The sequence below is a fragment of the Aethalodelphis obliquidens genome, unplaced genomic scaffold (genome assembly GCF_003676395.1).
Source record: "Aethalodelphis obliquidens isolate GAN/ISIS:26980383/991018 unplaced genomic scaffold, ASM367639v1 scaffold30, whole genome shotgun sequence".
NCBI lineage: Eukaryota > Metazoa > Chordata > Mammalia > Artiodactyla > Delphinidae > Aethalodelphis > Aethalodelphis obliquidens.
In genome coordinates, this window is record NW_020837974.1 from 3,611,763 (window position 1) to 3,638,879 (window position 27,117).

A 27,117-nucleotide genomic window follows, 5' to 3' on the forward strand; every position below is an offset into this window, starting at 1 on the left:
ATGTATCTGTAATAAATGCTGTTAAGTCCTTGTCCACTAAACACACCATGTGGGCCCCTTCATAGGCAATTGCTTTTCCCTGTTTGGGGGCCATATTTTCCTGTTTATTTGTGTGTCATAGTTTTTTTTGCTGAAAATTAGACATTTAAAATAATACAGCAACTCTGGAAATCAGATGCCCCTTCCCAACCTAAGGTTTCAGGTTCTTGCTTCTGTTTGTTTGTTTAGTGACTTTTCTGTACTAATTCGGTAAAGTCTGTGTTCTTTGTTGTGTGCAACCAGTGAAGTCTCTGCTCGTTTCTCTTAGTGGTCAGATAACAATTGAATGGAGATTTCTTTAAGTGCCTTGAATCAATATGTCTCCCAGCCTTTGCCAAGGGGCTCTGTGTGCATGTTGGGGGTACGCCTTCAACACTCCTGCAGGCATTTTACAATTCGGCCTTAGCCTTCACTTCCTACTTGTGCAGGGTCTCAAGACCAGCCATAGGTGAGATTCTAGGACCTTCTCAGGTCTTTCTTGGGCATGTGCACAGTCCTGCACATACACATAACCCTCTAGATCCTCAGGAATATTCCAGGAGCCTTTCAAAGTCTCCTATGCATATCTCATTTCCCAGTTATTCCTTTAAATTGTTGTTGTTGTTTTTCTTTTTTTGGGGGGGGTGTCTCTTTTTAGCCCCAGTTTGTAACACTACCTCAGGCAGCTGTAATTATTAAACGATCCCCACTGATGGTTTTAGACAAATATCTTGCAGATCAAGCTGTACCACACAGGTACTGGTAAACTCTTACTCAAATGAAATAAACACAAGCTTTGAGAATTGAGTTTTTCCAAACTGCCAGACAGGTTAGATAGTGACCATTCTCTGGGGATGGGGATGTGGGGGAGCCCCAAGCCCATCCTGCCCCTCCAGCAGCAGATGTTTGTTTTCACATCTATCATAGTTGCATGGCTGATGGTTTTCAAGGCTACTGTGGATCTAGGAAAGACAGAGGAGGTTAGGCTAAATCACAATGCCACAAAGTTTACTGGTGTTTTTTTTTGTTTGTTTGTTTTTGGCTGTGTTGGATCTTTGTTGCTGCACACGGGCTTTCTCTAGTTGTGGAGAATGGGGGCTACTCCTCGTTGTGGTGCGCGGGCTTCTCAATGTGGTAACTTCTCTTGTTGCAGAGCATGGGCTCTGGGTGTGTGGGCTTCAGTAGTTGTGGCTCACGGGCTCAGTAGTTGTGGCACGTGAACCCTAGAGCACAGGCTCAGGTAATTTTGGCACACGGGCTTAGTTGCTCCGCAGCATGTGGGATCTTCCCAGACAAGGGCTCGAACCTGTGTCCCCTGCATTGGCAGGCGGATTCTTAACCACTGCACCACCAGGGAAGTCCCAGCTTACTCTTTTTTACTGACATTCAGTTGTGTTACTTGAATCAATGCTTCTTAGCTTGTTTCAAGCCTTAAGTTAATATCCAGAGTTCTGAAAAAGTTGATTTTTGACAATTTTTGTCAGTGTTCTCTTTGCTTTTATGGAGGAATCGTTTTCAGAGATTCTCGCTCCACTATTCTGGAAGTGCTTCTCCCATCCATTCAATCTTTCTTCATAGCATTCTCAGGAGGTGAGTTATTTTAGCCCTTGTGATTATTGAGGAAACTGATGCTCAGAGAGGTTAGGTGACTTACCTAAGGACATATACCTGGTAAGAATCTGAGCCATTGCCTGATTTCAGTGTTCCGTACATCCTCACCTCTCTCCCATCGCCTCACCTCGTGCAACGTGCACTCCACCATCCTTGCACTCCAGCCCTTTGTTCCCTCCTCCATGCCAGGTGTTTATCCTACAAGTTTGTTTAGGAACTTGCTTGTGGGAGGACTGATCTCTCAATGTTGCACATAAGAAGAATACTTGAGGAATGTTCTAAGCACTTGCAGATGACGGTTCCGTTCTATGGTTGATAAGAGGAAGGGAAGCTCCTCTCCCTGGGATTGGCATCAGGCCAGTCACCTAGAGGAATGCTGAAGTGATGATAGAAACTCCTTAGCATCCTTCCTGCCCTACATGCCATCAGAAGTGTCAGCCCATACTGTCTCAAGATGAGCTGGAACACGAGGGTGTATGACTGAGTCACACACAGGTCAAGCTCTCTGGCACAAATCCAGCCTGCTCTCCAACAACATTTGTCAGTGTTTCCCAATACCAAGCAGATAATAAAGCAGTGAAACAAAAACTGAGTGAGTGGGCAGCAGCCCTCAGCTCCAGCCCATCCCAGTCGTCAGGAATGGAGGCCTGGGGTGGGGGGAGGGGAGCGATAAATTGGGAGACGGGATTGACGTATACACTCTACTATATATAAAATAGATAACTGATAAGGACCTACTGTAGAGCACAGGGAACCCTACTCAATACTCTGTCATGACGTATATGCGAAAAGAATCCAAAGAAGAGTGGATAGGGGAGTTCCCTGGTGGTCTGGTGGTTAAGACTCTGAGCTTTCACTGGAGGGAGCACAGGTTCAATCCCCGGTCGGGGAACTAAGATCCTGCATGCCATGCAGTGCAGCCAAAGTAAATAAATAAAATAAAATCTAACACCTAATTGTTAAAAAATAAGAGTGGGTATATGTATAACTGATTCACTTTGCTGCACAGCAGAAACTAACACAATATTGTAAATCAACTACACTCCAATAAAAATTTTTTTATAAAAGGAATGGGGGCCTAGAATTTAGTTCTCTGGGAACACAGAGTGAACAACACTGACAAAAATTCTGCCTTCATGGAGCTTAGGTTCTAATTGGGAGGGGGCATTATATGACACATTGGATGTGATACGTGCTATACAGAAATATAACGCAAAGAAAGAGATGAGGAATGTGTAGAAGGGCGGAGGTTAGTGTTTTCAAGGATATTCAGGTGTCCATACCACATGTCTTCTGACCAAGTCATTTACATACAGGTGAAGGAAGCTTGACAATGAGCTCTTGCCCTTGGAATTCATCACCCTTATCACGAGCCCTATTACTCAGTAGAAGATGGAATGGCTTACTGAATGTTCAGTTGTGGTACCAGCTAAGAGACCACACCCTGTGAGGTCAGGGTGTCATTCTACAATACGCAGTACATGGCTGCAAACCAGGAGTGGAAGGGGTAGTGTTTTCTTGCGTATTACATCTAACTATTCACTTAAGAAATTTTTGTTTCCATCCACACAACCCTATGTTCACTAGATTTTGAGATCCAGTCACCTATTACTCCAGGGAATAGAGTCATGGTTCTGGTAAATTGGAAACAGTCAAATCCCTGGCCATTCAGGGATCTTCACTTGCTGAACCAGTAGAGAGAGAAGGAGATACTATCCTGAATGGACAGATAGATTCTGACAGACTGAAGGGGAAACTGGGTGGCATTTCAAAATGAAGTCAAGGACTGTGTCCAGAGCCCAGGGGATTCACTTGGGGACCCCTTTTTGTGCCTTTGTTCAATAATAATGGTCCAAAGGAAACTGTGCCAACTAATACAGAACCACTTAAAGACATTGCTCCTGGCCTATATCTTGAGAGGCATTCACATATACATATATTTATACATTTACATACGTATATGCCCATACAGCCAACCACTAAAATAGCTCCAGCCCCCTCACGTCCCCTCGCAAACAATTCCCCACCAGAAGTAATCACTATGCTGCCTGTTTTGACTTCATATAAACGGACTCATATGGTCTATATTCTTTTGTGTCTACCTTTTTTCACTCAATATGACATCTGTGAGATTATCCACGGGTGTATGTCTTTTTCATTGCTGCATAGTATTCTTTTATATGAATGTACCACAATTTACTTATTCATTCTGTTGTAGATGAATGTTTGGGTTATTTCCAGTTTGGGGTTATGAATAAAGCAGCTATGAATATTTTTACACCTGTCTTTTGGGGGTAATATGCACTCATTTCTTTGAGTATATACGTAGAAGTGAAATGGCTGAGTCATAGGGAATATGCTAGTTTAACACTAGTAGATACTGTCAAACACTTTGCCAAAGTGGTTTTAACAATTTAGACTTCTACTTACAGTGTATCAGAGTTCCAGTTGCTCCACGTTGTTGCCTGCACTTGGTACTGTCAGTCGTTTTAATTTCATCCAACTTAGCAGATGCTTGGTAGTATCTTGTTTGCTCTTAATTTGCAATTCCTTGATGAGTATTGATGATGGCCACTTTTGCCTGTGCTCATTCACCATTTTGATATCCTCTTCTGTGAAGTGTCTGTGCTCAAGTATTTTATCCACTAAAAAAATGAGTTGTCAGTATTTTCCTCATTGATTTGTACAAGTTCTTCAAATATTCTGGAAATAAGTCCTTTGTCAAAAAATATGTATTGCAAATATATGTATCCCATTCCAACCTCTCTTAATGGTCTCTTTTGATGGGCAGATGTTCTTAATTTTGATGAAGACCAATCTTTTATTTTGTGGTTAGTACTTAAAAATTTTTTTTTAATTTTATTTATTTTTGGCTGCATTGGGTCTTCATTGCTGTGCGTAGGCTTTCTCTAGTTGAGGTGAGTGGGGGCTCCTCTTCGTTGAGGTGCGAGGACTTCTCATTGTGGTGGCTTCTCTTGTTGTGGAGCATGGACTCTAGGTATGTGGGCTTCAGTAGTTGTGGCACGTGGACTCAGTAGTTGTGGCACGTGGGTTCAGTAATTGTGGCTTGCGGGCTCTCGAGCGCAGGATCAGTTGTTGTGGTGAACGCGCGTAGTTGCTCTGAGGCACGTGGTATCTTCCCGCACCAGGGCTCGAACCTGTGTCCCCTGCATTGGCAGGCAGATTCTTAACCACTGTGCCACCAGGGAAGCCCTGTGATTAGTACTTTTAAAGCACCTGTTTAGATGACTTTGTTTACACCAGAGACATTAAGGCATTCTCCTGTGCTTTCTTCTAGCAGATTTATTGTTTTACCTTTCAACATTTAGGTCTACAATCCATCTCAAATGAATGCTTGAGTACCGTATGTGGTAGGAGGGTCTGCATATTTTATGGAAAAGACCATTCTTTCCTCAATGATTTTCTTTTTATTTTTTGGATTAAAAAAATTTTTTTTCAGTCCAAGGTTTTTTTGTTCTGTTTTGTTTTTTGTTTTAAATTGAAGTATAGTTGATCTACTTTCCTCAGTGACTTTCAATGCATTCTTGACTCCATGGCTAGAATTAACGAACTTGATCACACCATTCTGTATTTTCAATGGTGGCATATTGCTCTTGGTACAAAGACCAGTCTCTTGCCTAACGTACCTTTTTTTTTTAAGATTTTTTTTTGGGGGGGGGGTTGACCATTTTTAAAGTCTTTATTGAATTTGTTACAATACTGCTTCTGTTGGTTTTTTTTTTTTTTTTTTTTTTTTTGGTCAGGAGGCACGTGGGAGCTTAGCTCCCCCGCCAGGGATGGAACCAGCACCCCCTGCACTGGAAGGTGAAGCCTTAGTCATGGGACCACCAGGGAAGTCCCTTACCTTAACACCCAGCCTAATCCGGACACCTCCTGTTTCTCAAGCCAAATCTTGTGTCATGTGTACCATCCCACTCCAAGCTCAGACACACCATGGAGTTCTTTGTCCAGGTCACACTGTCATCCGTGGACCTTTGCCATACAGAACGCTTCCATTCCTGAGGTCGGTTACCTGCTACTCAAACTTCAGGCCTCTTCTCCTCCAGGAAGCCTTCCCGGCTGCACAGTCCCTGTCCCTTAAGTCTAGGTTAAGCGACCTCATTACGTGCTTTCATTGCACCCCGGCTTTGTAACTGTGTTTACCTCTCCCACTGTAACTTCGCTGAAGAAAAGGAGGAGGCCTGTTTAGCTCACATGGAAGGCACTCTCTAAATATTACTGAATGAATGAATACGTGTAAAACAGAATCCTCCCCAGAGACCCAAAACGCGTGGGCCTTGGAGAAACAACGGGGGTTCCATTCTCAGATCTAACACTTAGCAAATAAGTTAATATTTCTGAGCCTCAGTTCTCAAATTCATAAAATGGGAATGCAACATTCCCTACAAAGCATTGCTATAAGCACCAAATAAGAACGCACGTATCTGGCACAATGACTCGCACGCGGCAGGCCCTTTTAATATTAATAAAAAGATGGGGGCGGGGGACGCGGAACGCCTACTCTTTACAACGCGCATGCGCGGCCCGTGACCCGCCCGCAAGGCCAGCCCATAGCGCCCCCGCGCGTCCCCACGCGCGCGCGTGTTCGACCGGAACCTGGGGCCAGGCCGGAGGTGAAGGGGCGGACCTCCGCAGTACGCCTGCGCCGTGGGAGGCCGTGCGCCGAGGAGGCGGGGCCACGCAGGCGCGCCTGGCGGCCCGGCTCTGGAGCATAAACAAGAGCGGGGTCGGGATGAGGCGGCTGTTGATGTCCGCGCGGCGAGTGGCGGCGAGCGGGGCTCGGCGCCGACCCTGAGCTCACCCCGACCTGCCCTCCCGCGCGCGAGCTCCGGGCCGGGCCCACCCGCCGCGCGCCCACCATGAACCTGGCGAGTCAGAGTGGCGAGGCTGGCGCCAGCCAGCTACTCTTCGCCAACTTCAACCAAGACGTCACGTAAGGACGGGCGTGGGCCGGGGTCGGAGCCGGGGGCCGCGGGGCGGGGGCCGGAGCCTGGGGGCCTGGGGCCGGGGAGGGCAGAGGCATCCTCGGGGCGGGCCCGGCGCGTGCTGGGAGGGAGGGGCGCCCTCTCTGGGGACCCTCCAGGCTCTGCCCTGGAGCTGCGATCTCTGAGCCGGGAAAGCGATGGAGGTAGGGGAGGTATTTTACCCAGCACGGGAAGGCTTTGTCTTTTCGGACCTCACTTCTCACAAAGTTGGAGCAGAACTTTGTGGCCTGACTTGTCTCGGCCGCCTCTGGAGCGGTGGGGGTGGGTTTCTCCCTTATAACCCGCCTCCCTCTTGTACCTCAGCTCTCTTGCTCCGGTTTTTCCCCTCTTCAGCCCCTTCTCCTCATCTCTTCATCATCTTAGGGTCCCTTTGATTTCCTTTTCTTCCCGTCTCGCTGTTCTTTTTGACAGGTAACTTTGATGTCCTCCTCGAGCAAGAAACAAACTTAGCAGTAAACGTGGTCTCTGACCTGGGGAGAAACTGAGCCAAGGGGGATGTGACAGAGAACCCCTCCCCCCCCCAGAGGTCTTGGTGCTTCGGGGCATGGGCCATCCTTACAGGGGAAGCGAGGCCCATGGTGCCAGCCCTTGTTTGTCCCAACCCATATGGGTTTGAAGCCGATTCTTCGGAGGCTGTCTCCAGTGACGTGTGAGGATAGTTACTAGATGAAGTTTCTGGAGAAGGAAGGATAAGTTGTGGGACTGGAAGGGAGGAAAGCCATCTTGGGAAGTGAGTAAGAGGAAGTGATGTAAGAGGGGAGGAGGAGTGGGTCATTGGCTTCGTACCAAAGTAGTCGGTTGAGTTGTTCCTGGCTGAATGGAATCAGCAAAGTAGAACATGACATCTTTTAAAAAACTAAAAGTCAGTTGTAGAACGGCAAGCCCCCAAGTCAGTGGCGTGCAGTGGGCGCTTGGTAGCACCTTCCAAAGTTGGGGAAGTAGCGCAGACAGCCCCACAGTGGGCCTCTGTTGGGACTTGGAAGGGAGCAGATCACCTCCTCCAACTACAGGGAGAGGAAACCGAAGTTGAGGAAGGTTCAGAGCAGAGCCTGGATCTTACCCTCATTTGACAGTGGAGTGGGGGCAGCTTTCCTGAATTGTCTTCCAGTGTCCTTTCCAATCTACCATGCTGTTGTTTCTACCTACAGAGTAGGATCTGGAGGACAGTGAATGTAGAAAGCAGCCCATAGCAATCTTTAAAGGTGAAAACTGCCGAATACTAGTGTTCTGTATGACCAAAAGCCAATCCAACAAAAACAGTTTGGACCACCTGTTGCAGGAGGTTGTAACTGAGATGGACTATGTTATACCAATCCAAGTGGGGAAGAGGACATTTCAAACCAACTGTGATTCCGTTTTTAAGGCCTTAGTATTTTGAGACCAGTAAGAATGGTAGCTTTATGGATTTTTATGTCTTGTATAAATTAGAGAATTTCCAAAACATTTTCTACCATTCTTTAAGTTTTTCATTGCTCATCATTTATATTGAAAGGAAATCAAATATGAGAAAACATTCTCTTTTGCTCTTATTTTAAATGGCATTCAAATACCACTTTCCCTATATAAGAGAAGAATGTCACTCTGGCCTGAAATAAGGTCTTTTTGGACTTGTAAATCGTGCTTTCGCACTCTTCCGTGAGTCCTGAAGTTATTAGTTTAAGACAAGATTTTTTTTTTGCGGTACGCGGGCCTCTCACTGTTGTGGCCTCTCCTGTTGCGGAGCACAGGCTCCGGACGCGCAGGCCCAGTGGACATGGCTCATGGGCCCAGCCGCTCCGCGGCATGTGGGATCCTCCCGGACCGGGGCACGAACCCGTGTCCCCTGCATCGGCAGGCGGACTCTCAACCACTGCACCACCAGGGAAGCCCCTTAAGACAAGATTTGTGTGTCATAATTTTGATTTGCTAAAGAGACCTTGATACAGTGTGAGCATAAATTGTAAGGAATAGTAAGTTAGGATTATACTAAAAGTTTATTGATGAAAGTGACTAATTTGTTTTAAATCTATACCTGAAAGAAATACAGAAGTTCTGGGGAGAGGCTTGACAGTTCACTCCTTTCCCTCCCTTGTCCATCTCCAGCATTTACTTTGATAGAGGAACACAGTTTTTCACAAAGCAAAGAATATTAGATTCACATTCACGGTATTCAGTGAGGAAACCTGGAAGCCGTTTCACTTAATAGAATATGTATTCTACGTTATACAGTAATGCTTGAACAACAGTGTTCCTTTCATAACAAACTATATCTGTCCTTTCTGTTTTTCCTGGTAATATGGTTTCAAATACTGTAATATTTTTTTCTGTGATTCTTATTCTAAAAGTTTGAACGTTTTATTTGGGGTTTTTTTGTTTTGTTTTTACCATTTGTTTTTGTTTGTTTAACTAGAATTGGGAAAAAGGCATCAAGAAAAGCTGGTCCCCATCGTCTTCTTCTTCTTGGCTGGTTAGTTCCAATCCTGGTTTCTGAAAGTAACACTTTGGAAGGCTTATCTTGAGGAATTTTTGGTGCTTTGATATCGAAGTTAAGAAACTAATAGAAGTGCAGGGTATCACTTGGCTCTTCAACGGAAATATCAGGGGCTAAGTACTTGCAGGGGACCCCACGCAGCTTGTGGAAGTCATTGATTGGGCAACGTCTACATCATTTAGAAACTACATTTCTAAAAGAAATAGAATAAGGACAGGGACTTGACTTCCGAAGTCTTCTGTTTGTAGCATTGATGTTGTTAGTGTCTAAAAGTTATGGGCATAGAGGTAGTAAGGCATTGGTCTGAATTGATTGCTTTCTTGAACCAGGTTTCTTCTAAGGTTACAGCAACTGTCCTGGAAGGTCACTTCTCTCCTTTTCCCTCATCAGTAAATCGAGGGACTTGGAAGTAAGGATTCTTCCACCTTAAAGTTCTAGGTGGTTCTGCCTGCCGTGTGGAGGATGTGTTTTGAGGAAGCAGGGCAGTCACTGGGGAGGGTATTGTCCAGCGGCCGTGGCCAGTAGAAAGGAGACTGGTGAGCCATCAGGATTTGGTGTGACCCGTGGGACGTGCGTGCTGCACTTAAGGGAGAAGTTAAGGTGACTCCCAAGTCTCCAGCCTAGATTCTAGACGAGCAGTGACAGCACATTATGGGAGAAAGATCAGAGGGGGATTCAGTTTAGGGAGAAAGATGAACTCCGCTTTGGATATTACTGAGTTTGAAAGGCCTTAGGGATGTCCAGGTGGAGGTCTGGGATGGCCACAAGCTTGCTGAGTAGGGCCCCGGGGCCGGCCAGGTCTCAGCAGCAGTTCAGGTGGCTTCCTTTTTATGGGTGTCACTGTTTCCACTTCACCCTGTCCTCGAGTATGGCTCTCTGACGAAGATGATGAAAAGGGAAAACATTAATGGGCTGATCATGCATAAGTGGGTAAAAAAAAGGGAATTAAGAAAATGATTTTTTTTCTTTTAAAATGTTTTTAACATTTATAAAATGTTTTCTTAAAAATTTTTTTTGTTTTTTAATGGAAATCACTGTCTTTTAAATACTGAGCAGTCAAGTTTAAATTCAGTGACAGAGACTTGCAGTTAAAGATGGTGGGTTAAACACAAGCATTTATTTTGGCCCTCCTTCTCAGAACCCTAATAAAATGTCACAGTCAGTGAAATATCAAAAAGGTACTTTAAAAAGCTTAAACCCATAGAACGAGGAGACACTAGCAACAAAATTTTGGAAGCCAGCAAGTGATAAAGGGAAGTGGATCCTCCATTGCTAGTGGGGAAAGCAGAGAACAACCTACTGGAAACCACGGAATCCCCCAAAGGCTCAGGATGGGCGGTCTCAGGAGCTCTGCAGTGGAGCGGAGTCGCGTGTGGCGAAGATCGAGAAGGCTGGCCCAGAGTGTGTTGCAGAAGCAGTCACTGTTCCTGCCTGGTGAGGGACTTGGGCCTTGTCTCCAGAGGGCACAGCAGGGGCTCTGGGTTTTGACACCACGCACAGTTGAAGGCAGGGGTATGGTAGTGAAGTGGGGGATTAAGTAAATATATGCTCTTTTTTGTTATTGCTGGGTTTTCCCTTTGTCAATAAAAGATCTCTTACCTTAAAAAACAAAAAAACAAACCTTACCATTGTAAACACTTAGTGGGGAGTGAGATTATTTATTAGGGGAATCTCATGCTTATATGTTACTGTACTTCTCCCATTAATGTATCATATGGTCAGGCAAATCATGAGATGTTATTAAAAGCAGAATCTCCAAAGAGGGGTGTGTGAACCTGACCATTGATATTCGAGATGTAAATATCAAACCTATTTGTATTTCATATCATCCTTTAAAAATGTCTGCCTTGGCTTCCCTGGTGGCGCAGTGGTTGAGAGTCCGCCTGCCGATGCAGCGGACACGGGTTCGTGCCCCGGTCCGGGAAGATCCCACATGCCACGGAGCGGCTGGGCCCATGAGCCGTGGCCGCTGAGCCTGCGCGTCCGGAGCCTGTGCTCCGCGATGGGAGAGGCCACAACAGTGAGAGGCCTGCGTACCGCAAGAAAAAAAAAATGTCTGCCTTTATTGATAAAGTATATGCTCACTCTATACCACATGTACATATCAAAAAGTACTTGGTGTATTTTTGCTTACATTTCCTACTGATTGGGGTGTGCAGGTAGGAAGCCATGCGATTAAAACTCTAGCAAAGGTATTTAATATCCAAAATCAGTTTCTGAATATCTGGAAGAACATCAGAGAGCTAATATTTGATCAGTTTTAACAAATTCTGCCTATTTGGAGCACAGCCAAAATCCTGGGTGTATCAAAATCCAGGTCCTCATTAATTAATTCAAGCTCATTAATTTTGCCTGTAGAAAAAGCCCTCTCTACGCTTATTTTATATATGAAACTAATAAGCTTGGTGACTTGGTTTCCAAGTCAACAAATTTGAAAGAGGGAGGGGCTGTTAATGCTAGTAGGATGCTTGGGGAGCAGTGACAACTTGTCAGCGAAACAAAAGGTAGAGGGTATTTTATTACCCAGCCCAACAGACTGCTGCTTGATGTAGGTACACAAGACCCTCAACTCCTTGTTAGGGTCTGAGAGGGTCACTTTGTCATGATAGTAAAGTTGTTTCATGATGTGAGTCCAGTCAAATGGTGAGGACTTGCCGTCCCATACAGAAAACTGTATGAGGACGACTTTTATTTAAATCAGAAATGGTGGGATATAAGGTTTTGGTGCTTAAAATAGCAGCCCTTAGTTATCTGGAAAACATTTTCCTGAACATCAATTTTCCAGAAGTTATGAATTATTGAGATTTTGTTTTATTTTTAGCTTTCTTGGATATTCTTGTGTTTTTGTTGGCCCCTTATTGCTTTTCAAAAAATGTACAGGTAACAATGCCTAATTACCTCATTGATGTGATTAATTCAATACAGTGAAGCATTTTTGTGGAGAAAAATTATATAAACTGGTGGGAGTTCCATTTCTGTTTATACTTCAGGATGAAGCAGTTGCAGTTTCAGTGTTTAGTAGTGCTTATAGCAGCTCTGCTCTTGGAATGTATTTCCTCTGCATAAGTGTGAAAGAGGTTGGAAAGCTCAAGTTTCTCATAGATGAAATGGCCATTAAAAGAGCCCTAATGTTTTATCTTGGCACATGAGTACACATACCCATCATGTGAGATGTCAGTCTTCGTTATTTCTAGGCTTCTGGTTTACCTTCTGTTTCCACTTGTTCTCCCAGACATTAAATACCAGAATGACCCCAGGATCTGATTCTTCACGTCCCACCACCTCTTGCTCTATGCTCTATCCTCTCTGTTTCTGAAAGCCGTGCTTGTCCTTTTACTCCCCCTCTCGGTCAGTTACGTTCTGGACAGTGGTAATCTTCTATGAGGAAACACTTCATGTAGCGGCACAGCTCTCCTGCACTAGGGATCTGGAGAGCTCAGGGTTCCCTCCAAGCCTCTTAGCAAAAGCAGCAGTGTTGGGTGATGAATATGGAATCTTACACACAGGCCAACTGTGTCACGTAGTCTTGCCATTCCAGGCTCTGAGTTAGCTCTTTCCATCCTACTGCAGAGCCATAGCCTAACGTAAGTGACTGAGCTGCATTTGTTATGGCCTTAACTGCAGTGCAGAAAGACACCATCATCCACCAAAGTTGTAAATATCTTTGTTTAATATTTACAATGTTATCCTAACTTGGACTCTCCCATACACCAGGCATGTATATCAGATCACCTGAGAAACCGCACTGTGTTTTGAGGGGATCATTAATTTAGGGCTGATTACTTTTATTTGTATGTCAAACTTATCTTTAAAGTTTTATAGATTTTCAATAAGAACGTTGTCTATCTTTATTTTACTGACATTCCCCTTTTCCTGGCTGTGAGGTGTGGCGTCTTCCGCGCCGCTCTCTTTTCTGCTCTGCCGCCACTCGCCTGGTACAAACTACATGACTTTATTTGTGCTGATTATGGGTAGATGCTGGTGACTGTTTGGTAACGTGGAGCTAGTTTGTGCGTTATCTGCCTACACGTATCAGCTCTTATTTCTGAATTTGGCTTTTTTGCAGGTCTCTAGCTGTTGGTAGTAAATCCGGTTATAAATTTTTCTCCCTTTCTTCTGTGGATAAACTGGAACAGATCTATGAATGCAGTAAGTGTTTGCTTTATTTTTCCCCCTTCTTAAAATAGACAAGTTATACTTGAATTAGGTTGCATTCTTAAATTCACACATTATGGTTAAAATCCAACTACCCCTTGACCAATAATCTTCTTTCACCTTAGTGTTACTGAGAGGTGATGGCTATGACTGAACAATTATGTGTCCTCCCAGATCTTTTTCTGTGCATTTGCATACTTATAAATGTACATGTAGAAATACTTTATGGGTTGCCATTTCCAATACATGATACCATACTAAATGCATTATTCTATAATTTCTCCCCTTTTTAAATGCCATTTAAACCACTTAGATTTCTGTCATAGAGGGCTTCCAGAATTTGAAAAGTTTACATCCCCCTAGGAGTGATTTATTTTCTCCATTTGACATTTTATGGTGTTTGAGTGGCTGTGTGTCAGATACCTGTGGGGTTGCAGGAGGGCCATGAGCTTCGATACCTTGCTAAGTCACCTAGTGTGACTTTACATAGATCGCTTCATGGACCTCAGTTTCTTTGTTTTTCGTGTATGTGTGTGTGTGTGTGTGTGTATGTGAGAGAGAGAGAGAGAGAGAGAGTACTTGCTGAATAAATAGTAAGTAGTAGGTACAGACCCTCACGCAGTGAGAATAGGATGGAAAGCTTTGACTCTCTGCACATACATCTTTTTTTTTCATTGCTGTAGTTGTAAGAAGCAGTACAGATCCCTGTACCCTTCTCCTAGTTTCCCCCAGTGGTAACGTTTCGCAGAAGTGCAGTACAGTATCACAGCCGGGAAGGCTACGTGGATATAGTCCAGCCTGTGTGTGTAAAGTTCTGTACAGTCCGAACACCCATCTAGCTTCCTGTGTCCACCACAATGAAGACACGGGGCCGTCTGACACCGCAGGGTCCTTCCTGTTGCCCTTGTACCCACACCTGCCTCCCCTCCCCCACTGCCACCCCACTGTCCCTAATCCCTGGCAGCCACTGATCTGCTCTCTGGTACCAGAATATTGTCTTTTCGCAAATGTTACATAAATGGAAGTATGTAACCTTTTGAGATTGGCTGTTTTCGCTCAGCATCTTTCCCTGGAAGTTCACCCAAGTTGCCGGGTGTCAGTAGCGCCGTCTTTTCTGTTGCTAAAGCTGGTTCCACGTGCGGACGCAGCCCAGCTGTTTGACCCTCACCCGGCAAAGTACATCTGGGCTGATTCTAGATTTGGGCTGTTAAAAATATAGCTGCTGTGTATGGGGTTTTGGGTGGATGTAACTTTCCACTTCTGGGATTAATGTCTAAGTGTGATTGCTGGGTTGTATGTGTGGTGTTTTGTCTTCGTCTTTTTTTTTTTTTTTTTTTTGCAGTACGCGGGCCTCTCACTGTTGTGGCCTCTCGCGTTGCGGAGCACAGGCTCTGGACGCGCAGGCTCAGCAGCCATGGCTTACGGGCCCAGCCGCTCCGCGGCATGTGGGATCCTCCCGGACCGGGGCACGAACCCATGTCCCCTGCATCAGCAGGTGGACTCTTAACCACTGCACCACCAGGGAAGCCCTGTCTTTGTCTTTTTTAAGTGCTGAACTGTTTTACAGGGTGGCTGTACCATTTTACATCCCCACCAGTAATGTGTGAGTGAGCCAGTTCCTCAGAATCCTTGCCAGCATTTGGTGTTACCAGTGTTTTTTCCTTTAGCCGTTCTCATGGCTGCGTGCAGCGCTAGCTCGTGGTTTTACTTTGTAATTCCCTAATGGCTAATGATGTTGAACAGTTTTTCATGTGCTTGTTTGCCATTCTCTTCAGTGAAATGTCTGTTCATGTTTTGGCCCACTTTTTAATTGGATTACTTGGAGTTTTTTAATGTTGAGTTTTGAAAGTTCTTTATATATTCTAGATACTAGTCCTTTGTCGTATGCGTGGTTTGTAGGTATTTTCTCTGTACATAATGATAGCCCTGAAGCCTGCCCGTGGTGTGATCTAATTAAGAATTCTTGTTACGGAGGATTGAGGAGGTCAGTATTATTGTAATTAGTCACGCTGGGTTATGGATTCAAGGAGAGATTTAATATTTATCATTTTAATTATCTACCTGAGCATGCAGTTTGGGGGAATTGAGTTTTCTCCTTATTAATGATGCCAGCATCTCCTTCCTGAATGTTCCACTCTTATCAACTTTGCTTTCACTGTGGTTTGGTGTTCCATTTTGGAATTCTCCTTTGCCTGTTAATATCTCTTAAGAAGGGGAAGTTTCAGCGAGTTGATATGAAGAGACATCTCATATTCATTTCTGGTTCCACTCACTCCGTAAACATTCGTTGAGGACCTGCTATGTGCCAGCCCTGTTCTGGCTGTGGAGACACAATGGTGACAAAGTTTCTGCTCTCATGACACTTATGTTTAAATGGAGGCAGACAAAGAACAAGGAAATACATTTGTGTCGGATGTTAGGCTGGGGACACAGTGTGGAGCGAACACACATGTAAATACCGCCCCCCACCCTTCCTGCATTAACATAAGGTGAGGACCCAGGAGAAACGTCCTTTCTTTGTGCCCAGTACTTGCAGTTGCAGAGTTCTTGTGGCCCACTGGGGCTCAGAGGCTCGCCAGACTCCCTCCAGGCCTTGGCCTCCCCTCTCCAAGTCCGCCCTCTGGTGTCCCTCACCTCCATCAGCAGATGGTGTCTGACATTCCCCAACAAGCCCCCTGTTTGTTGCTGCCCCTGAAGGCCAGCACCCGGGCCCTTTACGGGGAGATGGCTGGAAGCGGGATTCTTACAGTAAGTGTCCCTAACTCACGGCTCCTGCCTTAGGTTTTACTCCTTTTTTGTCCTCAAACTTGCCTCCTGGTGCTTACTAAATCTTCTGAAAAAGCCTTTCTCCTAGTGTGTAGCTGGAAGGCGTGATCGGGGTGATAAAGTCTCTCTGAACTGGAGTGCTTGTGCTCGCTTATCTCAGGAGGCGCTTCTGGAATCCCCAGATTGGCAGCCTTCTCTTGATCACTGGTAGGATTGTTTCCTGTAGGGAATTCCTTCAAAGGGTTGCCTGATCCCTGGAAACAGGATTCCATCGGGCTTTTATGAATGACTGAAACATTTATTAAATCTACATGCCCATGAGCGCCTGAATCGTGCTGTTAAATTGTTGCTGTCGTGATTAGGGTCGACTGGTTTGACAACCACAGAATGGAGACCCAGTGCTTAGATGGGGTATCAGAATACCAAAACCTTGTCTTGACACCTTCTCAGTTTGAATCAGTTCAGTGACTAATTTGTTTCCTTGAAGTTTATCAAGTGGGTTTTGGTGCCTCATTTTTCAGAAGGTTTTTTTTTTTTTTTTTTTTTTTTTTTTTGTGGTACGCAGGCCTCTCGCTGCTGTGGCCTCTCCCGTTGCGGAGCACAGGCTCCGGACGCGCAGGCCCAGCAGCCATGGCTCACGGGCCCAGCCGCTCCGCAGCATGTGGGATCCTCCCGGACCGGGGCACGAACCCACGTCCCTTGCATCGGCAGGCGGACTCCAAACCACTGCGCCACCAGGGAAGCCCTTCAGAAGTTTTTGATGGGACACAATGTGATGCCTTGATAGCATCATGAAAGAGTGGGTGTTTACTGACCAGCATGTTGAGGTGGTATATAGATTTCTTTGTTGTTCTTAGTGAGCTTCAGCCCTTAAAATAGGTGGGAATGGACAGAGAGCTCTTTCAGGGTGAGCACGTGACACTGAAGCTGCGAAATTCTCTTGCCCCTAGAACATCGTTAAGCAGATAGAAGAACGTCTCTTAGAAAACAGGCTAGCTGCTGAGTTAAGATCACCTTCCGGTATTTTCGTACATGGAGATTCTGGCAGAGTAGAACTTAACGCCTCCACGCTCAGCCCGGCTCAGTGGGCTCGCCCCCTCGTGCCTCCTGACTGTCCCTTGTAACGTCAGGTCTTCGCTGTCGGTCACCGCTGCCGGTACAGAAAGAATGAGCCAGAGCTGGTCTTGGGAGAAGCAAGATGGACAGCTATTTGTTCTGTTTCGTTTACTTAAACAAAAAACCTTTGCCCAGCAGCACTGGAAGGTTTTTGTTTTCCAACTCTCTGTATTATAGTTTCAAACTTAAGGGAAGTAGCAGGAGCTCCCATGTGTGCTTTGCCCCGTGTGTGCCCTGCATTCTCTTTCCCTCTCTGTGTGTCCTTTTACATTTATTTGAAGGTATGTAAAGTGCAAATATGTGGTCTCTCTTCCCTGAAACATTACTGAAACAAAATCCTACCCTGTTAGGCAATATAAATAAAGGTTGTAGTTTTATTACTTGTAAAATATCACAGAAGTTCAGAAGGAAAAGTTGGCCTTTTCAGATTCTACATCGTGTGTTGTCTTTGCATTTTATGCTTCTGAGCTAGGAAATCATACCTCACAAAGCATTAGTTCTGAAACTCAGCATAAGCAGGCTGGCCGACTAGGTTCTGATTCGGCAGACCTTGCACTGGCTGGAACATTCACCTCAGTGAGATTTACACTAAAGGATCTTCCAGGGGAGAAATCCAGTAGCCTCTCTTCTTGAGCCTGTTGTAATGAAAGATCGGGTGGACTGTACACGTGCGTCTCTTCGGAGCCCCAGGCATCCACCGACACGCCTGGTTGCGGAGTGTGCTGTGTTAGTTCATGGCTTTGTCCCTCCCCTCTTCCCACCACGGGAAGTTTTATCATCGCCGGCTCTGAACAGCACCAGCAGAAGCAAAACAACATTCTGTTTTTTTTATTTTTGGCTGTGTTGGGTCTTCGTTGCTGCGTGCGGGCTTTCTCTAGTTGCAGCGAGCGGGGGCTGCTCTTCGCAGTGGTGCATGGGCTTCTCATTGCGGTGACCTCTCTTGTTGCACAACACGGGCTCTAGGCGTGCGGGCTTCAGTAGTTGTGGCACACGGGCTCGGTAGTTGTGGCTCGTGGGCTCTAGAGCGCAGGCTATAGTTGTGGTGCACGGGCTTAGTTGCATGTGGGATCTTCCCGGACTGGGGCTGGAACCCGTGTGCCCTGCATTGGCAGGCGGATTCTTAACCACTGCGCCACCAGGGAAGTCCCAACAACATTCTTTCCTAAATGAAGTAGTTTCTTAAATTTTGGATAGGCACTCTCTAGGAAGAAAGTGTGGCAGAAACTGTGGCCAAGGCCACATCGAAGGGCCGTGGAAGCAAAGGCCTTAGACACTGGAGGCCACTGGGGTTTGCGCTCAGGCTTTCTCCGTGGTCGCCCTGCGTGCCGACCGCCCTGCGTCTTTTCATTTGGGCACCCTGCTCCTCAGTTATCAGCCTGATTGCTGTGCGCTGGTATTTCATGGGAGGGCTGAGCTGTGCGTGCCTCAGTTCAGTGCAAACTGACCGCTCTGGGTCTGTGGGTTCTGTGGGTGCTTGTTTGTAAAAGTTCTCTGGGGAGCGAGGTGTAACGTAACAACGTTAAAGAGCCGGAGACGATGCAGCAGAGGCATAACAAACCGGAACCGCTGGCAACGTGTCAAAGTAGGTTGCTTTATGAAGGTGTATTCCTGAAAAGACCTAAGCACGTTGCTTCCTAGGCCTTAAAGGGTCTCTGAGGTGAATCCCGTTGGTTGTTTTTTACTTAAGTAATGACAAAAATGCGGTGACTCCGGGGTGACCGGCAGTTCATCTGCCTTTTGCAGGCAGCCTCCGCCGTTTTCTGGTTCCTGTCTCCTTTGGACATCTGATGGAAGTTGCAGGTATTTCCCAGAGAAAACCCAATATTTAGTGTATGATTCTGGCAGTTTGAGAGAACCCTGGAAGCCTGTGTGTGCTCCCGGGTCCAGGGCCGCGTGGTCTTGGAGGGGATCCCGGTGAAGGGCCCTCTATCACTCACGAGCTCATAGGAGCACAGCTTGATGTTTCAGGGCCCTGCTGCCCTGTCCTTCATACAGCAGATCTCAATGTAGTGGCCAGAATTCAAGTTTATTCAGTTGTCTGCCTGAGTGGGTTATTTTTTTTTAATAGCTTTTTTGAGATGTAATTTGGACGCCGTAAAAATCAGCTGTTTAAAGTGTACAATTCAGTGGGTTCCAGTATATTTACTGAGTTGTGCAGCCTACCTTAAGCTAATTTTAAAACATTTGAGAGCCCCTCAGTCCATTAGCAGGGCGACTGCATCCCACCCCCACCCCCTCAGCCCTTGGCCACCACTGACCTCCTTTCTCCCACTGTCCATTCGCTGCTCTGGACGTTTCAGATAAATGGAGTCACGGGTGACCGGCTTCCTTCACCTGGAGTGTTCTCAGGGTTCACCGGTGTTGGAGCATGGATGGGCACTTCCTTTCTTTTTGTTGCTCATTGGTATTACAGGGTGTGGACATTCCATGTGTTGTCAGTGGACACTTGGGTTGTTTCCCCTTTTTGGCTGTCGTAAATAGTGCTGCTGTGCACGATTGTGTGATCGTGTGGACGTGTGTTTTCATTTCTCTTGGAGTAGATGGATACCGTAGGCGTGGCGTTGCTGGTGGTCATTTGCGGTTCTTTTCTTGATTTGCTTTTTTCCCCCTTTGCCTGCCCTTCTGTCGGATTATTTGTCTCTTACAGACTTAAAGCACATTAGCCAGTGGCTGTGGGTTGCTCATATTTCTTCCGGGTTGTTTGCTCTCTGACCTTGCTCGTGGTCTCCTTGCCATTCTGACGTCTTGACTTCCTGTGTATTCAGATGCATCCGTCTCTGCTCGTAAGGCTTCTGCGTACTAGGAAGGCTCCTCCTGTTCCGGGGGTGCATGAATGGTCTCTCACGTCATCTTCTGGTTCCTTGGGTTTGTGTTTTACGTTAAATACTCGTCTACTTGCAATTGATTTTGATGTAAGAAATTTTCCACTTTACTCATGAGCTGGAAAAGACATTTTTCCTATGTCTTGATCTATTTAGAGGGGTTACTGAAGTATTTAGGGGTGAAATATCAAGGTGATGAGCCTCTCTTTGAAACTTCAGCAAAGAAAAAGATAGCTGAAGCTAAATGGTAGAAAGATAACATTTGTGAAATCCAGGTGATGCAGGTCTGTGGAGATTCATTATAATGTTCTCTTCTATGAATGTTTGCAGCTAAAAACAGCTTTGCTGCCTCCGCACCACACTTCCCCTGTTGTTAAAATTCTAAAAGGAGTCTCTTCTGCTTGTTTTCATTAAAGTTTAAAAAAAGAAATTTCAAACTTATAGTTGGATGGCAACACCCTAAACCCATTTTCTTTACTTTCTCTACACCTGGTTTAACCAAATGAACGATACATCCCTTTTCTTTTTCCACCATTTTATTAATGGACATTTTCAAACACCCAGAAAAGTTGAAAGTATTTTACAGCCAGTACCCATGTACCCAGCATTTAGTCTATTGTTAGCACTTTACCATACTTACCCATCTCTCCGTCCATCCGTCCATCTATCCATCCATCCTATTTTTTGTGTCTGCGTTTCTGAGTACCTTGCAGACATCAGTACACATTCCCTGAAATACCATACCATGAATATTAGTTACTAGCGTTGTTTTCATTTTTTCCTTTTGAGGTAATATTTACATGCAGTGGAATGCACAGATCTTAAGTCAACATTCTGTGTTCTGACAAATGCACAGACGTCTGTGTAACCTGAACTATCAGGGTTTACCATCACTCCAGAAAGTTCCCTCATACCCCTTCCCCCATCATTCCCAGCTCCCTTCCACCTGCCAAGAGGCAAGGAGTTAGTTTCGCCTGTTCTGCATCATATAGATGCAGCATATGCCTCCTTAGTAAGGTTTCTTTTGCTCAGAGGCATGTTTTTGAGGTTTGTCCATATTGTTGCATCTCCGTTGTCCAATATATGGATATACTGCTGACTGTATATTCATTCTCCTATTGAGGGGAATCTGGGCTTTTTCCAGTTTTTAGCTATTACTTATTTATTACGAATAAAGCTGCTGTGAACATTCTTGTAGAAATCTTTTTGTGGACACATGTTTTCATTTGTCTTAGGTAAATAGGAGTGGAACCTGTGTTTCGTTTTACAGGAAGCTCTCAGGTCCTCCTAGTGGCTGTCCCTTGTGCGTTTGCACCAGTGCTTGTGACAGCCTGGTGGCTCTGCATTCTCACCAGCATTTGGCGGTACCGGGCTTTTTCATCTTGGGCGTTCTGATGTGTGTCTAATAATATCTCCTTGTGGTTTTAGCTTAAATTCCCCCGATGGCTAATGATGTTGGGCACATTGATGTCTTTGTTGGCCCTCTGTGTGTCTTTTGTGAAATACCTGTTCAGATCTTTCGTCCCTTTTAAAATTTGATTGTTTTGCCTTTTTATTGTCAAGTTGTCAGAGTTCTTTAGATATTCTGGATACCAGACCTCTGTCACATACGTTTTGTAAATATTTTTTCCCAGTCTGTGGCTTGACTTGTCTTTTGAGCAAATATTTTGAATTTTGATGAAGTCTGATTTATTTTTTTCATTTATGATTTTTGCCTTTTCTGTCCTTTCCAAGAAACCTTTGCCTACTGTCAAGTCATGAAGATCTTTTCCTATGTTTTCTTTGAAAGCTTTGTAGTTTCAGCTTTTATGTTTAGCTCAGTGGTTCCTTCTCAGACTAATTCTGGTGTGTGGTATGAGCTATGAGTCACCTTAAGCTTCTCCCTAGGAATTCCTGCTCCACCATTTGTCGGAAAGATTTTTCTTCCATCACTGAATTGCTTTGGTGCCTAAAAACAGTCCTACACGTGTGTGTCTGTTCCTGCTCTTTACTCTCTTTTGTTGGTCTGTTTATTAGCCTTTATGTCGGAAACATACTGTCTTGTTTCCTGTCACTTTGTTTGTGTACTGAGGTTTAAAGTCACGTGATGTGTGAGCCCTTCAGCTTCGTTCTTTCCAAGGCAGCCTCGGGTGTTCTAGGTCCTTGCCTCTCTGACTTTAAAATCAGCTTGCCAGTGGCTGCAAAAGAAGTCTGCTGGGCTGTGACTGGGGCTGCGTTGGGCCCGATGTCAGCTGGGTGAGAATCGGTATCTGAACATACAACGTTGAGCACTCCGGTCTGTGAACGTGGTATATCTCTCCACGTATGAAGATCTTCTTTAATTTCTCTTAGCAATACTCTGTGGGTTTGGGTATGGAGGTCTTACATCTTTTGTTAAATTTCGTCCTCATGTTTTGGTTTTTGAGAGTGTTGGAAATGGAATTTCTGCGTTTTCCTTCCCAGTTGTTGGCTAAGAGTGTATAAAAATATGGTTGATTCTTGTATTCTAACCTTGTGTCCTGTGACTTTGCTAAATTCATTCATTACTTTTAATAGGTGCTTAGCAGAGTCCATGAGCTTGCAGAGTAGTAGTTTGCTGTCTTCCTTTCTGGTCCTTGTGCCTTTGATGTCTTCTTCTTGCCTGTGGCCTTCTGTCAGCTTCCAGTCCAGAGTGAGGAGAGGGGCTGCCCTGCCCTGTTTACGGTCTTAAAAGGAAAAGAGTTCAGTGTTAAGTCCACGATGAAGTGTGGTGCTAGCTGTGACATTTTTCACAGAAGTCCTTTATGATGGAAGAAGTTTCCTCTGATCCTTAGGTTTCTGAGTTTTTACTGTGAACAGGCAGTGAGTTTTCTCGTGCTGCTTCTGCATCTCTTGCATTGATACGATTTTCCTCTGCTTGAATTTTAATTGATTACCGCGGCCTCAGCGGGAGACTGGCAGTGCCTGCTGATGATCCGACCTTTTTCTAATGACTGTTTGCTTTTACCCTGGGAGGTGATTGTTCATGCTGTCCTCCCTCATTAAACCTCCCACCTCTGTGCCCCTCAGAGCTGATAGCCGCTCGCATGCCTCAAGGAGAAACGGCTGCTTTCAGCGTGGAACTCCCTGGTACTTCCTCCCTCAGAGGACCACCCCCCTCACCCCGATCTGTGCCATCTTGTCATCTCCCTCCTTTCAGATGGGGAAGAGGGGGGTACCTGTCTGTTGAAACCAGTCCCGCTGGGTCTCACACCTTCCGGTTTCTCAGACGTCATCCTGTCTCTACTGCATTGTCTGTCTCTCCATCGGTGCCTCTAGTTGCTCATTTATCTCAAGACGGGCACTTTCTTTGGCCATATGTGTCCCGCACGTGACCATCCGTCCCTCCCCCGTCTCTGCATCGCCTCGTTGCGCAGCTCCTGCTGTCAGCTGCCAGAGTTCTCTGTCCACTTCCCCGCTCACCTCCCTTTCACATTTTGTTCTGCCTCCCCATCAGAATCTGTCGGGGTCTCCGGATGGCGTCCGTGTTACCACATTCAGTGTGCCAGCCAGCGTCAGACCCGATAGGGGGCAGTGTGCCCAGGCAGACACACTCCTGCCCTTGGAAACTGGGCCTGGGCGGGGGTGGGAGGGTCACCCTGCTGAGCCGGCCTCCGGGTTCCCAGGGATGACAGGACAGCGCTGCGTGAGAAGTGCAGGGTGCGATCCATCAGGGCCGTGTGCCTCCAAACCGTCTTCAGATCTTGAGGAGAGAGTGAGGTGACTCGGAGGTGGGAGCCTGAAGGGTGAGACGCCGGGCAGGATGGGCCTGAGCCTCGTGGGAGCAAGAGTGGCTGTGGAGACGGCCCTCCCTGCCCTTCCCAGCCACGGGCCCAGCCCCTCCCTGCCACGGGCCCAGCCCCTCCCAGCCCACGGGCCCTGCCCCTCGCAGCCATGGGCCCAGCCCCTCCCTGGCACGGGCCCAGCCCCTCCCAGCCCACGGGCCCAGCCCCTCCCAGCCACGGACCCAGCCCCTCCCTGCCACGGGCCCTGCACGGGAGAAGGTGAGGATCTGGGCCCGAGGGAGGTTATCTTTACTGCACATCATTGCCGTTCTGGGTGGTGGTTGGTCTCTCCCGAGTCGTGTCGGCCTGATGTTGGAACACTGCCTGTGCAGGTGCTGGCCTCGAGTCAGCCGATGAAAACAGGCCGAGGCCGCGTCCCCTGTGCTGGAGGTCACGCGTGATTGTGCCCTTCAGTCCAGGGTCAGATCCTGGAAGGGGTTGGCAGCTCCCCTGAGATGCTGCGGGGCAGACAAGCTTCAGGCTTGCGTGGTTCTTTTTGAAGGGAGGTTAGTTTGTAGCTGCAGGCAAGAGAAGTGATTCTCATTTGTGTGAAAGCAGCTGTGATTAAATTACTGTGAGGAGCTTGGAATCACGCACTTGATCTTATTGCCTATTCCGTCTATGTAATGGCGGTATCTTAATTTTTTTCCACAAATATGAGTTGCGCCACTTTGGATATAACTCTTGGCTGACACCCAGTAGCTGGGCCCTGTGCTGAGCACGTAGGGCTGCCAGACCCACATTGAGATGACTGATAGCACGCGCTTTCCTAGAACAGTTTGTGTCTTTCTACGGGGACCTGTAGAGCTCACTTGCTCACTGTAGTAGTTTGGTTTTGAAACTAACCTACGTGTGTTTTTAAGTTACACCATTAAGGTCAGCGACAGCTGAGTGGAAGGAAGCCTTTCGAGTAGCCATGCACTTGGTCTGGTGTGCGGACTTGCACAGGAGCGTTCCTGTTCACGGTGGAGCTGCTCTCGAGGCTCCGGCTAGTCCGGCCTCCCAGGTCCCCTGGGCTCTGATCCATCTGGGTGTCTCTGTTCTCTGTGCTCCGCTCAGCTCCAGACAGAGTGTGGCCGCAGATCATTGTTAGGGTGGTGAACGGGTCTGTGCTTAACCCCGGCTCTGTGCTTAACCCCGGCTCGGCGGTACTTCCCGTAGCTCAGGTCGAGACAGGCTGCGCATGAAAGTCATCTAGATTCTTGGCTCTGAGCTCTTCCTGCATTCCAGAATTCTCTTTGCCCCTCCGTCTGAACTTGCCCCAGGCAATTGCCAATGAAACCAAGGGGAGAGTAAGGAGAGAGTGCGGGTATGGGGGCCTCCCAGGAGATGGGGGTGAAGTAACAGCCGCGCAGGGTCCACCGTGTCTGTTCTTGTCTGTGTGGGCTGCTGTGCACACAGTTCATTACCCACCGTCTTCTGAGCGGGGGTGGGGAGCAGGGAGCGAAGGGGGTCGAGGGCTGCCTGCGTGCTGGAGTCTGTAAGTCCCTCCTCACACCAGGGTGGCCGTGAGCCCCGTTTACAGGCAGGAAAGCAAGCTCTCCAGAGACGCAGTCATTCAGGGAACGCTTGGGGGCCCGTCATATGTCAGGTACAGTTGTAAGTGCCGGGGTTACAGCTGTGAGCCCGAAAATGAGGCCTCCGTCTGGGCGGGGCTCACATTCCAGTGAGCCAGGGAGCAGATGAAGGTGGTTCTGGGTGACCCCCCGGGGGGGGCGGTGACAGGGTGCCACGTGTGGAATGGGGGGGCCTCTGAGGAGTGGGTCCTCCTTGCGGAGTGCAGGGCGACCTGCCGGCGGCTTGTCCAGGCCTCATAAGCAGCGAGCTTGACCCGCTCTCTTGGCCCCAGAGCTTGCAGTGGGGAGCCCGCCCGTAGACACGTGTTTGCGCACACGAGCGCGTTGTGCCTGTTGACAGGGATACACACAGATGTGGGGTTTTTTCCTCCTTTCAGCTGACACTGAAGATGTGTGCATCGTGGAAAGATTGTTCTCAAGCAGCTTAGTGGCCATCGTCAGCCTCAAAGCCCCCCGGAAGCTGAAGGTTTGCCACTTTAAGAAGGGGACCGAGATCTGCAACTACAGCTACTCCAACACCATCCTGGCTGTGAAGCTGAACAGGCAGGTGGGCCACGCTCTCACCCCACTCAGCTGCCGGGGCCTCTGGCCTGTGTCTCCGAGTTCTCAGTGGCGCCCCTCGGACACAGCCAACCGTCCCCAGGCGGCGTTTCTGGTCCCTCTGGCCATGCTTCTGCTCACCTGACCCCCCACCTGGACTCAACTCTGTTTTCTCATCTCAGCAATTTTGCTCAGATAGCCCCATTCCTGACGATTCCCTGGCCTCTGCCGTTTGCTTTACTATCCCTCAAGACATGAACCTTCTTTTGCTTTTTATAAATGTTACTTTTTTAAAAAATCTGTGAGCATCTTTATCTTTTTTTTTTTTTTTTTTTTTTTCCCCACCTCTTATGGCTTGCAGGATCTTAGTTCCCCTGACCAGGGACTGAACCCGGGCCCTGGCAGTTGAAAGCACCGTGTCCTAACCACTGGACGGCCAGGGAATTCCCGATCCCTTTAACTGTTAATTTAACTTTTAAGATGAAGGATTTATTACTTTTTTGTGTCTCTCCCAAAACCCACAAGAATGTCTGGCCCAGAGTGTAGACCTGGTGGCTGGCTCTTGAGTTTATTCCATGAGATGGTCACATGGCTTTGGCTTACAAAGTACAGCCTTGTCCTTAAGGGCTGTCACCACGTTCTGTCAACAACCAGTTGTTCTGTGCAGGGAATGCTTGTTACGTGGCCTCGGGTGGCCCATGCGTGACTAAAGTGGACACCCCTGACGTGGCTGAAGCTGGATCTGTTGACAGAAGGTTGGTTAAAATGGTAAATTACAAAGTGAACACATTGGACTCATCCCCTCGGTGCGTCAGCTCCACATCCATCTTCCTTAAAATGGAGCGAGAACTTCGACACCTGCAAAATAGTCTGGGTGGAGAATTTTACACTTTTTTAAAAGCCCTAGTTTTTACTTTCATCCTGCCGTGCCTCATTCAGCATCGGTTTTGGAAACCTTCACCAGACCTGTCCCAGGCTCTAGACCTGGTTTTCGTGAGGGGAGGGCCAAGAGCGCAACAAAAGCAAACCCTGTTTTTCTTAGCTGGAGACTAGTTTCTATAAGGTTGAATTAAATCGTACAGTTAGAAGTCCTGGTAGAGCCGGCGGAAGCAGTTGTGGTTACAGACGCCACCCTGGGCGAGCGGGGACTGTGCCATGAGCACCCAGGGCAAGGGTTCCGGAAGGGACACGGCGTCTTGGTGCAGGAGTCCGCTAACTGGAGGTCGGGAGCGAGCGTCGTACCGGCTCTGCCTT

At 47.0% G+C, this 27,117-nt stretch overlaps 1 protein-coding gene across 6 annotated transcripts in view; it reads left to right on the forward strand.

Annotated features, from left to right (window-relative positions):
• The first annotated feature begins 6,334 nt into the window (after positions 1–6,334).
• WIPI2 (WD repeat domain, phosphoinositide interacting 2) overlaps positions 6,335–27,117 on the forward strand; it is a 31,282-nt gene continuing 10,499 nt past the window's right edge. Inside the window, exons 1-4 of one of the 6 annotated variants that reach the window (XM_027125660.1) lie at positions 6,355–6,583; positions 9,025–9,081; positions 13,172–13,254; positions 25,701–25,870. In XM_027125660.1, coding sequence (XP_026981461.1) covers positions 6,510–6,583; positions 9,025–9,081; positions 13,172–13,254; positions 25,701–25,870 — 384 coding nt within the window. In that variant the 5' untranslated portion in view covers positions 6,355–6,509. Of the gene's footprint in view, positions 6,584–9,024; positions 9,082–13,171; positions 13,255–25,700; positions 25,871–27,117 lie in introns of those variants that run through there. The other 5 variants (XM_027125661.1, XM_027125665.1, XM_027125664.1 and 2 more) reach the window with 5 other exon arrangements.